The sequence below is a fragment of the Solanum tuberosum genome, unplaced genomic scaffold (assembly GCF_000226075.1).
Source record: "Solanum tuberosum cultivar DM 1-3 516 R44 unplaced genomic scaffold, SolTub_3.0 scf00115, whole genome shotgun sequence".
NCBI lineage: Eukaryota > Viridiplantae > Streptophyta > Magnoliopsida > Solanales > Solanaceae > Solanum > Solanum tuberosum.
This window is the reverse complement of record NW_006239044.1, coordinates 846,409-859,076: the sequence shown is the minus strand read 5'-3', so window position 1 is coordinate 859,076 and position 12,668 is coordinate 846,409. Positions and strand designations below refer to the sequence as shown.

Below are 12,668 nucleotides of genomic sequence, written 5' to 3'. Positions count from 1 at the left end.
GCAGGGGATCCGATAATAGAAAATATCTTACCACGAATCTCAGATAGATCACGCTCTCCTAGCTTGTCAATTAAAGAAGCCATCCTTTTGTTATGGCTTTCAGTGAATTGTTTCATTACCTCCATCAAACCTTTAAGAACAGTCTCATTATCATCTTCAGTTGTTTTTCTTTTTTTGCATCTACTTTTTTCGTTGACTTTAGAAGATGATGCTTTAAAACTACTACCTTGTTTTTGAGATTGATGGGTTTCACCTTTTTGAGTTGTGAATGAACTTTGTGCTGCTCCAGTTGATTCATTAGGTTCATCTTGAGCAGTAAATGGACTTTGTATTGCTCCAGGTGATACATTAGGTTCCTCTTGAGCAGCTTGATCTTCTCTTGTGCCTGAAGCATCATCTACGTCGACAACATCAATAGGAAATCCCACAGACGTGCCATCAGTAATTTCTTGAGCTTCAATTCTTTCTATTGTTTCAACAACATCTTTTGGCCCTTCTGCAAACTCTCCAGTAGCTCTATCCTTGCCAAATATCTCTTCCCAGTCAGCAAATAATGGACATTTTTTTTAAGTTCATTGACTTGGCATTTGGATCAACCTAAGAAAATAAAGAACAAGTACATGAAGAAACTGAAAATATTCCATAAACAAAGATCCATTAACCAAGAGAAAATATAAGTAAGTAGCAATTCCCTAATGATTTAAAATAAATATAAATCACCTTTATCAAGTCATCCCAAGCTTTAGGATCATCAACTAAGATACTTCCATCACTATATTGAAATCCTAAACCACTTCGACTCTTTAGCAACGATATTGTTGCATAACTCTTTTTCCATGCTCTTATTTTAGAATCAACATGTGGTAGAGATTTCAATCCACAGTTAGGATGACGAGCATTCATGTAGTGTTCCAATTCCATTAAATATCCATGTCTAAAGGTTCCATTATCTCCTCTCCAACCATTAACACACAATTCTTTTAATCCATCTACAAGAGTAAGTTCCTCTTCTGGAGTCCACACCCTTCGAGATGAAGGTGTTGATTTTCTTGCCCTCTTTCTGGACGTGTTAGATGCTGCAGCAGTAGAACTAGCCATTTCAATCTGTAAAATTGTAAATGAAATCACAAGTAATACTAAGTTACAACTTACTAGTAAATTATGTCAATTATAACCCAATAAATTGTAATACAACTTGATTGCTTACAAGTAAATTATTTCAATTATAACCAAATAAATTGTAATACAACTTGATTAATCTGGGAAAAAGATAATGTGAAGACATATATACAAATTCACTACTTATATTCAAAAATAATAGATATACATTGAGTTTCACTATTTGTCTGTACAGACAACAATGTGAGACATACAAAAGATTGACCATTCGTTTTTTCACAAAATAATAAAAGCTATTACATTTTACAGTGAGCGGAAAACCAAAAACAAAAGTGCATAAGCACACCAAAAGTGATCACATAGTTTAAAATTATAAAGATTGATTTCCCAATCTTTCATTCCACATAGACTGAGCTAGTTCATCCCTCCAAGTGGTCCACTCATCAGATGCTTCAATTGTATTAATATTGTCATGTTCATGTTGATTTTCCATGTGGAATTCCATTTCCACATCTAATGGGTCAGCTTCCATCTCTCTTCGAATGAAATTGTGAATCAAACAACATGCACTAATAATTCTATTGTGAACCTTAACCGAGTACCACGAAGGACTTCTAAGAATTCCCCAACGTCCTTTTAATAGTCCAAATGCTCTTTCAATAACATTACGCGCCCTAGCATGCTTCATATTAAAGAGCTCTTCTCGACATTGAGGTTTTTCAATAACATTACGCGCACTAGCATGCTTCATATTAAAGAGCTCTTCTCGACATCGAGGTGATGGATTGTCACCCTGCCAATCCTTTATCCAATATCTATATCCTCGGTAGGGAGACAAAAACCATTTCCATTTGTATATCCTCCATCGCACAAATAGTAATTGCCTAAAAATGTAAACAATAATATAATTACTTTAAATATTATTCTATTTTGATGTAGTAGAAATAGACAAGGGTCTGCCTATTATTTAGCATACCCTGAGGTACTTTCAACCCATTTCTTCGTACAACAGCATCTCGCAATACGCGACCATCAGCGGCTGATCCCTCCCAACCAGGTAATACATAAATGAAGTTGAGATTTCTATCACAAACCCCCAATACATTAGTTGCTATATCTCCTTTTCGTGTTCTATATCTTGGCTATTATATTGCTTCAGCTCTAATGGAAATGTAAGTACCATCCAATGCACCAAGACAACCCTATAAGATAAATTCAACTCAAAATACTAAAGGACTATTAAAAGTAAAAATACTTTCACCATAATATTTCAAGTTTGTTGTAGTAAATCAAATGTTAGATTGAAATTTACCTACCTTAAACCATTTCCATCGATCATCAGTATCATCTTCGAGCACCGGATTAGGTTTAACAAGTAACAATGGAGTTAGTTTAAGAATAGCTCTTAGACATTCATTAAAGGCTCGACTTACACTCCACCCCGATCTAATATAATCAACTTTGATAGACCTGTTCTTTTCGTGATGAGCCAAAATATTTAAGAACATTGCTAATTTTTCAGTACTCGACATATTTTTACTATCAGTCAACCCTTCTAGATTGGTTTCTTAATAACATGCTGTAAATAGCCATAAAAAAGCAAATAAGGACAATATACGAATGCACCACAATCTCCTCGAGGATCATAAAGCATTCAACATCGCACAATTGCTGAGAATCCATTTACACCTATTTTCCATTTAAAAATTGCAACATCATTATCAAATTGAATCCAAAAGAAACAAAAGTATCAATCATGTTACTTAACTAATTATTGCAGACACATTATGTATAATAGGAAGGTAATAGATGGTTTCAAACTAGAATGTTCAATTTTATTAAAAAAAATGTGAAAAGTAACATTGAAAAACAGGGTAAAATGTTTATTTTTGTTTGGCTTCAATAGCTAGAATACTAATACTATTTTTTTCAAACTGCAAATAACATGTTTATCTTTTGCAGTTTTAGAAGTTAAAACAACTAAACTTAATGAACCCATTTTTCAGAAAGCACGATTTTTGAACAAACAAAACAAAATCCACATCAAATTTGGGTGTACTAAAACATCAACTTAACTAGAAAATACTGAGAAGATCTAGAATTTCATTTGTCTCTCATCAGATTAACAAGAGGAAAAACACAAAAAAGAGAAAACAGGAGGAGAAGAAGAAGAAAATAAAACAAGATCAGCCAAATTTTGAGTTTCGGAACTTCTAGCCTCAAAGAAACAACACTAGATTGAAAGTTTTTCAATCTATTTGCCTGGAAGATGAAGAGCCATTCTAGATCTACAGATATGGAGAGAGGATCTGAATGTTTATCTAAAAAGAACTGTATATTTGATTGAGAGTGAAGGGAAAAATTGTCAATTTATATTTTTATTCAGGTATTAGTTATTCAGGTATAACTTATTCCATCTTTTACCCTGCATAAAATAATACATAGATTGACTCATAATTTAAACATGTATTAGTTATGTGGTTTTCTAATTTTCTAACCAAACATAGTATTATGTGTGTTGAATTTTATACTTTGACAAAAAAATACTACCAAACATGGTAAAACTTATGCAACATTTTATACCTGAATAACTCAATCCTTATCCAGTAACCAAATGCCCCCTAAATGCTTGTGGCACATTGAGTGTATTTCACTCTCTCAAAGAGAGTGAGGACCAAAACAGATAATAAAACTTTATTTTTAAAATTTCTTTTCATAAATATGTGTATTTTTAATTATTCTTTTTTCTTATTTATTTTCTTTCTTCACATCAACATAAAGCAAATCTCTCCACCACTCACCTTCTCTAAACCGCCGCAATCATCACATTCATTGGATTCAACATGAAATTTTATTATTCCTCTTGAGTCTAGAATTTTAATTTTTCAATTTGTGCATGAAATTAGGAAATTTTGAAAACCAACTCTTTATTAATATTATTAAAATTGTTAATCATCATTTTACATGCCTAACCACATGGCCAAATGGGTTAGAAAATTCTTATCTTTATTTTTGGTGCCCTAATCTATTATCTTTAGAAAATGGCCAAATACCCCCTAATCTATTATTGGATTTTCAACTACACACTTAAACTTTACGGGAGTCCTATCACCCCCCTGAACTGTTTAAAATCAAAATTATTGGACCCCTAAAAAGCCACAATCACATTTATGTTCATGGGTGAAACTCACGCGTTTGCCATGTGAAATTCCATTAAAAAAAGTTTTTCTTCAATTTTTTCATTATTCTTTATTCTTTTCTTCTATTTTTTCACCATCTCTCCAAACCCAAAAATATTTTCACCATTTTCTCCATTACTATAAACACCAAAGGTCTACCAGTCACTACAATTTTCAAAAGGAGAAAGTCGGGAATGATTTTGATTCCCATTTGTCATTTCGTCCACTACTTGATTGGTATTAAGATCATTTCCATGAATGCATATGTCAAATTTCTCAAATTTGAGTTAATGAATACATAACAATGGAGGAAGGTTGAATGTGGGTTTCATTGAAAATTCAAAATTCTTCGTTGGTTTGGATTAAAATTACAAATTTGGAGCTCCGAAGAACCAAAATAAGAATTTGCCAACCGAATTAACTTTGTGGATTGACCATGTACAAGGATGATTAACAACTCCAATAATATTGATAAAGAGTTGATTTTCAAAAATTTCTAATTCCATACACAAATTAGAATCAAGAGGAATACAAAAATTCTATGGTACATCCAGTGAAGATAGTAGTGGCGGCAAAGACGTAAAAATGATGGGAGATGGACAGATCTGGTCACAAAAAAGGAAGAGATTTCTATGAAGAAGAAAGAAAAGAATAAGGAAAAAAAATAAAAGATATATATATATATATATATACACACACACTAAAAATAAGTTTTAATATTTTTTTTCGGTGCTCACTCTCTCAAGGAGAGTGAAATACACTCACTTCGCCACATAAGCATTTAGGGAGATGATAATTTCAGTTTTAAACAATTTAGGGGGGTGATAGGACCCCGTGAAGTTTAAGTGTGTAGTTGGGAATCCGATAATAAATTGGGGGTGGAGGGGGGGGGGGCATTTGACCATTTTCTCATTTAAATTCAAGTTCAGAAAGAATTTTGGGTCGTCAACGAAACCCATATGCGATTTTGAAAATAGAAATGAAAAGATCCATTTTTATGTATCTATTACCTCAATTTGAAGAATTCGGCAAATTCATTAATGAAAATAACTTGAGTATCAATCAAATGGTGGATGAAACGGTTAGAAATAACATTCTCGCCATATTTTACCCTTCAAAATTGTTGTTGCGGTCATCGATGATGAAAACATGAAACATATCAACTCCTCCAAAACTTGAGTTTTTTTTTATACATCAAAGATTTAAGAGGGTGTTTGGATTGACTTAAAAGTTGGTCAAACCTACTTTTAAGTCAGTTTTTGACTTCTGGAAGTGTTTGACAAATATAAAAAATAACTTAAAATAAGTCGTGAAGTGTTTGGCAAGGTAAAAATATGACTTAAAATAAGTAAAACATGACTTAAAATAAGTCAGAAACCAAAAGTAGGTCTCTCCCTACTTTTTATTTTTTGACTTAAAAGTCATTTCAGTTTGACTTTTTAGCTACTTTTTTAAGTCAATCCAAACGGGACTTGATAATATTAATGGTAGGAAGGAAGAAGTGGGTTGGGTTGATTGATAAACTTTTGATGTTTGCAAGGAAGATGAAAATGGTGGAAAGAAGATTAATCAATGGCAAAAAACGAAAGATTATCAAAGATTTGTAACTTCACCTTTCAATAATAAAACTTGAAATTTCATAACTGCACATTTCATTACGGTAAGCTTAAAACTATCACAAATAAAACTTGAAATTTTCTCTTCTATGACAGAAAAAGTTTCATCAAACAAATGTCAAGAAAAAAGCAAAAGAAAAGAAGAAAGGGGCTGGAAAGAGAAGAAAAAAAAAATATAAGGATAATAGAAAGAAAAAGATGATACTCATTTTTTTGATTAAAAAAATAATATATATTATGTGGTAAGGGCTAGTGCATTCACTTTCTAACACAAATCTGGGTGTGACCTTTTAGGGGGCTATATATTCCATTTTAAAAATGTATAGGGAGGTAATAGGACCCCCGTGAAATATAAGTGTGTAGTTGAAAATTCGGTAATAGATTGAGAGAGCATTTGACTATTTTCTCTTTTCAAAACTTCTATCTTTAATTTATTCACTTTAATACATTTTCATAAATAGCTCAAAAAATTACAAAATAAAGGAGATCAACTCCCAACACCTAGTTCCAATTTTTTTTTTAATATAGAGAAAGTAGAATTTTTAATAAGCTTACGGAGAAAAAAGAGGGAAATTCCATTTGTAGACATACCATCCCTTCTCATGGTACATAAAAAGTATAGGTTCTATTAGAGATGACAATGGGGCGGGGTTGGGCAAGGCGGGTTGAGCTTGATCCACAAAATTTTTAATCTGCTTTTCCCCGCCCCACATAATAATTTACTTTTTTTCATTTCTAATCCGCCCCCACCCCACCCCGTCCCTCATAAGCCCGCCTCACATAACTTTTTTAATATATTTTTTCAAGTAAATTAAGTTTGATACTAAAAATAAATTCATATAAATATATTCATTTTTTTATTAAGTTGTATTAATTTAATGGATAACGACTTAAAATTTTATTTTTAGAGGTCAATTGGGCAAGAAATTGTATTATTTTTTATTGAACCATTTTCATTTACTATCTTGAATATTTTAGTAGCCTTGAAATTATCTTAATAAATAATGTTCTACTACTCTTATAACATGTAAAAAGTTAAAATTAAGTTTTAACCCACATAAAATCGCATATACCCGCAACCCGTCCCGCACTAGTTTAAAAAAAACCCACTTCAACCCGCCCTACATCCCTCTCTCCTCGCACAACCTTAAACCTGCTGCGTATCCCTGTAACGATCGGGTTCCGTCGTTATAGAAAAGTCAACGGGGAAAATTTTTGGGTCGAAAAACTTTTTCATAGTAACTTGAGATTTTCCAACCTAATCCAGATTTGGACGAAATCGGAGTCTGTGAGGTCTAGGGAAATCTGGTAGCAATTGGGTGGTTTAAATATGATTTTGACTACATGAGTAGATAGCAAACGCATTAAGGAACTCGTACGACTTTACAGAATTGAATTCGGGCGAGTAGAATTCCCGGAATTGATCTTAGCGTGAACGGGTAGTTTCTGAGTGTCGTTAGTTAAAGGCGTGTTGTGAAATGGAGGTTTTGGAATTCTTTAAATAACCCACTGTTTCGTACAAGCCGCTTTGGCGGTGATTTTGGTCGCCAGGGCGGGGACGCTGTAGCGGGCTAGTGTCGCTGTGGCGGGCTAGACGCGACTTAAAGTCGTAAATAAACCCCAAAAATGTTTTATTCTGAAATTTTTGAATTTGAGAGATAAGGAACGAACCCAGGTCTTTTCCTGACGGTTTTCCACCATTCTTGAGGCTAAATGTAAGATTTAACTCCACGAATCCGTTTTTTGATCTGTAGAACGTAATCTAATGAGTAATTATCGATGGGGGAGGGTTTTTATCTTAGAATCTATGGTGAAACAACCCTAATTTGGATACTTGGGATCATGGGGTTGATCTAGGGTTCATAGAATTGCTAATAATCCGGGTAATTAGTGATTGTTTATTGATTCTCGTATTATATTGATTGTTTGTAGACCAAGAACAAGCGGAACGAATCTAGAAAGGGAAGAATCAAGTTTCTTAGGGTTTCAAGCTTGTTTCGGGGTAGGTGATGGTTGTGATTCTATGATTGTGTGATGTATGTTTGTTCTTGCTTCATTATGATATATGTTTGTATGCGAATGTTGCATTATTGATCAACACTAAATTGTAAATGAGGATATATGAATGATGAATGTCATGAATCATGACTTGATTGTATGATTATGAGAATGTACTTTGTGATTGTGATTGTGGCTTGTTGAATGGATCGGGTGTTGCGTTTCGACACACTAACTTGGATCGGTTGCCACGTTCCGGCATAAAGATTGGATCGGATACCATGTTCCGATATGCTAACAATTTGGTATTGGGTTCCATGAGAGGACCAATGATTTGATATAATTGTGTATCTTGAGAAATGTTTGTTGTTTGTTGTTAGTAAATGATGATGATATTGTATATGTTCGATATATGCATGTGATTATATTGTTGTAATGGCTTATGCATGTTACACTTAGTGGGATAGCCGCGTGATTCTACCAGTACACTGTGGTTGTGTATTGATACTGCACTTGCTCTTTCTTTGTTGAGTACAAGGCATCTTCAGGCGGCTATTGACAAATCTCGTTTAGAAGATCAGTGATCGTCGTTTGAATTCAAGGGTGAGCCAGTTCTTCCGGGATGCCATGAGTTCTCTTTCGTCTATGTCCACCATTTCGGACTTAGACTATTGTATTAGGATTTATTATGTTTAGTATGGGGTTGTACCCCTTCTCGTTTAGACTTATGTTTGAACTTTAGATGTTTTGGTACATTGACTTTCAGGTTCTAGGTGTATTTTTCCGCATTGTTAGTTGTTAGATCTTTTGAAAGTTTATGGGAACTTCAGTCTTTAGCTATTTAACTTGCTTCCGTAACTTAAATGCGTTAGTTTTTGGTTTAGTTGCTTGGTTTGGGTTGTAGTAGTGGTTCTCCCACCGGAGGGTTAGTATGGGTGTCAATCACGACGGTCTGGGTCGTGACAATCCCTCCCGTCCCGCACAACCTTAAACTCACCCCACTCCGCACTCGTCCCTCCCCATTACCATCCCTAGGTTTAGCATATTCCTACTCATCAAAAAGTATTTTTTTCACATTTTTAATCCTAAAGCAAGGAAATTTCATTCTATCATATTGAGTTTTCCTCTGACATTTTTAGGATAATGTTGATTTGAAAAATCCAAGTAACTTCATTGAATCTCAAGCTTCAATTAGCCAAATCATCAAAATGTCTCTTTTTGATAATTTCCTAAGCTGATTTGCTGATACAGAAAAGCACATGAACCGTAAAACATGACAACTCGGAAGTAGTACAAGGCACATACTCTTTGATTGATACCAACTATAATTTTGAGCCCGTAAGAGTACATGTTTTATTGATATCAATTCTGAGCCCTAGTTCGATCTACAAAGAATCGATTTCCATAATGGTACTTAAATTCATAGGTGACATGTACTTGTTCGAACCAGTAAAAATAGTTTTAACAATGATCTTGTTCGCCTTTTCTGTTGGATGGAAAGCATCCCAAAACGCGTACTCATCTCTGTTGGTACATAGATTTGATGCAGTCGTGCATAGTCCAAGTCCGTTGTAAGGTCCTTGTCCACAACATGCTATCTTTGATGTAACAAAACCTGTTCAATAATTTGTTGATTAGTCAATTTACTTGAGGATAATTATTAAGGTAAACAATATAAGAGCAATGTGTAGTGTACCGAATTCTTTGGGTTTGTCGATGAAATCATTCTGCAGTTCCATGGCATTGACGGCAACAAAGATATCAGAGGAGAGTTGTTGATTGAGACGCGTAGTCATTTGGACAAGTAGTGGGTTGAAAATTTTTGAAGCTTGTTGAAGTTCGTTAGCACATTCCCCATTTGAGCTCCACAAGGCTAGCTCTGCTGGGACACAACCAAGTGGTCCAGTTCCAGTAACTAGCACTCTTCTAGCTCCAAGATCATGTAGTCTCTGTATATGCATATTTCAAATCATGATTCCTAATTTAACCTTTTTAATAACTAAAATCATTTTCATCAACTAACTTACTGGGGTGTGAAGTGAAGTCAAATACTGAATGTATAGAGGAGAGAGTACTAAAGTCATTACCGTCAAAATCTTGCTGTACTCAGTAATAACGACATGAGAGTAATCCTGGATGTTGTACTGAAGTTGTCTAACGGAAATTGGTGTTAGGAAGTAGTTGTTGACATAGTCATTGCCACCAAGAGTAATAAGGACAAGCGCACCATTCACTAGCCGCGTAGTTTGTTCAGCTCCTATTAGAGCACTCACACGTTGCTGGTATTGTTGGAACAAGTCTAGTTGATCATAGATTCTTAATATATTCACCTACATATACCCACTTTATCAAAATCGAATTACACTTACTTTTAACCAAAAAACAAATATAAAGTAAATAGACTTTTTGAATCTTTTAGTCTTATACTAAGCTAGCGTTTGATCCCAAGTTCTCAAATATTCTTGACAAATCATATTTGGGTGAAGAAGATTCACCATGTGTTTGGTCCCAAATTTTCCCAAAAGCATTTGACTATTTCAAAAAATATAATTTATACCCAAAGTTCTAAAAAATATTTGAAATACCTATATATTTATATATATTATCATTTTATAATGAATATGTTTCATTAAAATCAACCTTATAATATAATTGATAACAATCAACAATATAATAACAAAATAACAATATAGGCAAGACAATACATTAATCATATACTTAAAGTTGTCACTGATTCAGTTATATTTATAACCTATTAAACACAAATTGTTCCTTTTTTCTCAATTTTATCACTCAAATTAGAACTCAAACTTTTTCGGAGGAGGTAGTAACAAATATTAGTTGGAATTAATAAATAATGAGTATTTTTTATAAAATATAAAAGTTTGGGGTAATTTTTAAATTTCTAAGTATTAGAACTTGGCCCAAATACTAGTTTTTTCTAGTATTTTTGGGATACTTGACAAATATAGTTGCCAAGTTATATAACCAAACACCACTTCTCAAGCTTTTCCCTAAATTTTTCCCATGTATTCTTGGGCCAAACGGATCTTAAATGTAGGTTAGAATGTACCAAAATATTATTTTATTTAAACATGTCTTTGAAATAGAATATAAAGATAGTGAGAGTCTAAACCTTTTTTTTTTTCTTTTCTTGTGGCTGTCAATAAAAAAAAAAGTGTCGTTTGATGCATAGTTAATTCAATGGGTTGGGAAGATTAAACCTCATAAAAAATGTGCCAACCATACTAATTAAAGAAGTTACTACTTACTGCTTACATTAACGGTGCATACCATTTATTGATCCCTTTGACTTATGCTAGAGGATCAATTTTGCTTTTCCCTCAAAGTAAGCCAAAAAAAAAAAAAAAGTTGAAAAATAATATGCATAATATTTAATTTTGACTTACAAACTGTATCCCAGTATCGTTAAGTATTCCAATTCCAGCAGAAGCAAAATTTGCTCCCACTAGCAACTTATCTCCATCAAGCGCAGGGTCCAAATACGGCAATGTTGGATCAGCGCCAAGTTGTTTGCCTGTTCATGCACATTTTCATAATACATAAATCGAAAGGATTTTCAACGTATTGAAAATGACTTAAATTTTTCATTCTCCCACCTATTGGATCGTGTCCTTAACTGAATCTACAATGTCCTCTTTTAACGAAATTATGAGATGAAACATGCAGGACTTAATAATGTCACACGAAAGACAATTTTCACACTTAGCTTACTTATAAGATCAGCAATGTTTAAGCCATTGGAGAAACGACCAGTAGGACGATGAGTTGGATAATCAACGCCATAAGGTGGAGAATCAGCTCGGGCAGTGGTTGCCAAGAAGTTGTTATTGCCATTGTCAACAAGTGAGTCCCCAAACACAAAAAAAGCACGAGGTGCACCCTCAGAGTATGTTACAAAAGTTGTTATAACAACAATGGCTAAGGTGATAGCAAAACCTGGATTAGCCATTGGCAAAAAAAATTAAACTACAATGTGTTTGTGAAATGTTTAGTGTAAATGAGTAAAGTAATGAGTCATTTATTTATACAAACAAGAGGAGTGTTTTTGTTGTTGGTTGAAGTATAATAAATAGGTTGCTTTCCAAAAGCATGAGAGTGAGTAAAATATGGGGCCAATTGAGCAAAAGAACAAAAATTTTGACAATTGAGTTTTAATTTTACACCTTTGGAATAATTTCATGTCTATACTAGAAAGCTCTAAGGATTTAAAGTTTATCTGCAGGTGGCTGATCAATTTCCACCGACTCTTCAAATTTGTTTTGCCATTTGTGCATTAAAACTACGACTATAAGTTTTACGCATGAATAATATTGTTAAAAAAATGGATCCGGCTCTTCATTCTTATTGTCTCTATTTTTTAACTTCTTATTTGAATCTATAGGTGTGAAATTGACGAGTTGGGATGAAATTGGATAAGTTAAAATAAATTGAGTTAATAAATAAATTGGGTTAAAATCGGCTTAAAAGTTACTTGGAATGAAATGAATTGGACTGAAATGACTAAAAAGAGGCTAGGTCACTTAAATATTTCATAGTTTCCATCAAATTTAACAAATAGTGTATACATTTAAATGTGAGTTCTCACTAAGCGGAAATTCATAATTTATGTCAAATTTAACAAATAGATTTCAATAAATATTTTATTGAAGACTAAAAATATTACTAACTTTTAGCAAATATAATGGATCAAAAACTGTCAAATACATATTTAAAAGATCATTTTTATTAACCT

General features: G+C 33.3%; 3 protein-coding genes across 3 annotated transcripts; all 3 read right to left on the bottom strand.

Moving 5' to 3' along the window:
- Window positions 1–1,153, bottom strand: LOC102584631 (uncharacterized). Its single transcript, XM_015309971.1, has 2 exons — window positions 721–1,153; window positions 1–597 (listed from the first exon to the last, which is right to left on the bottom strand). The coding sequence occupies exons 1-2, from the start codon at window positions 1,096–1,098 to the stop codon at window positions 544–546; spliced, it is 432 nt and encodes a 143-aa protein (XP_015165457.1). The 5' UTR covers window positions 1,099–1,153; the 3' UTR covers window positions 1–543.
- Window positions 1,154–1,489: 336 nt separating this feature from the next.
- LOC107061143 (uncharacterized) lies at window positions 1,490–1,870 on the bottom strand. Its single transcript, XM_015309958.1, has one exon. The coding sequence runs from the start codon at window positions 1,868–1,870 to the stop codon at window positions 1,490–1,492; it is 381 nt and encodes a 126-aa protein (XP_015165444.1).
- A 7,427-nt stretch (window positions 1,871–9,297) lies between these two features.
- On the bottom strand, window positions 9,298–11,885 carry LOC102594009 (GDSL esterase/lipase At4g28780). The gene is made up of 5 exons (XM_006350254.1): window positions 11,648–11,885; window positions 11,323–11,450; window positions 10,000–10,242; window positions 9,609–9,861; window positions 9,298–9,527 (listed from the first exon to the last, which is right to left on the bottom strand). Exons 1-5 carry the CDS (start codon window positions 11,883–11,885, stop codon window positions 9,298–9,300), a joined length of 1,092 nt encoding a protein of 363 aa, XP_006350316.1.
- Window positions 11,886–12,668: the final 783 nt, after the last annotated feature.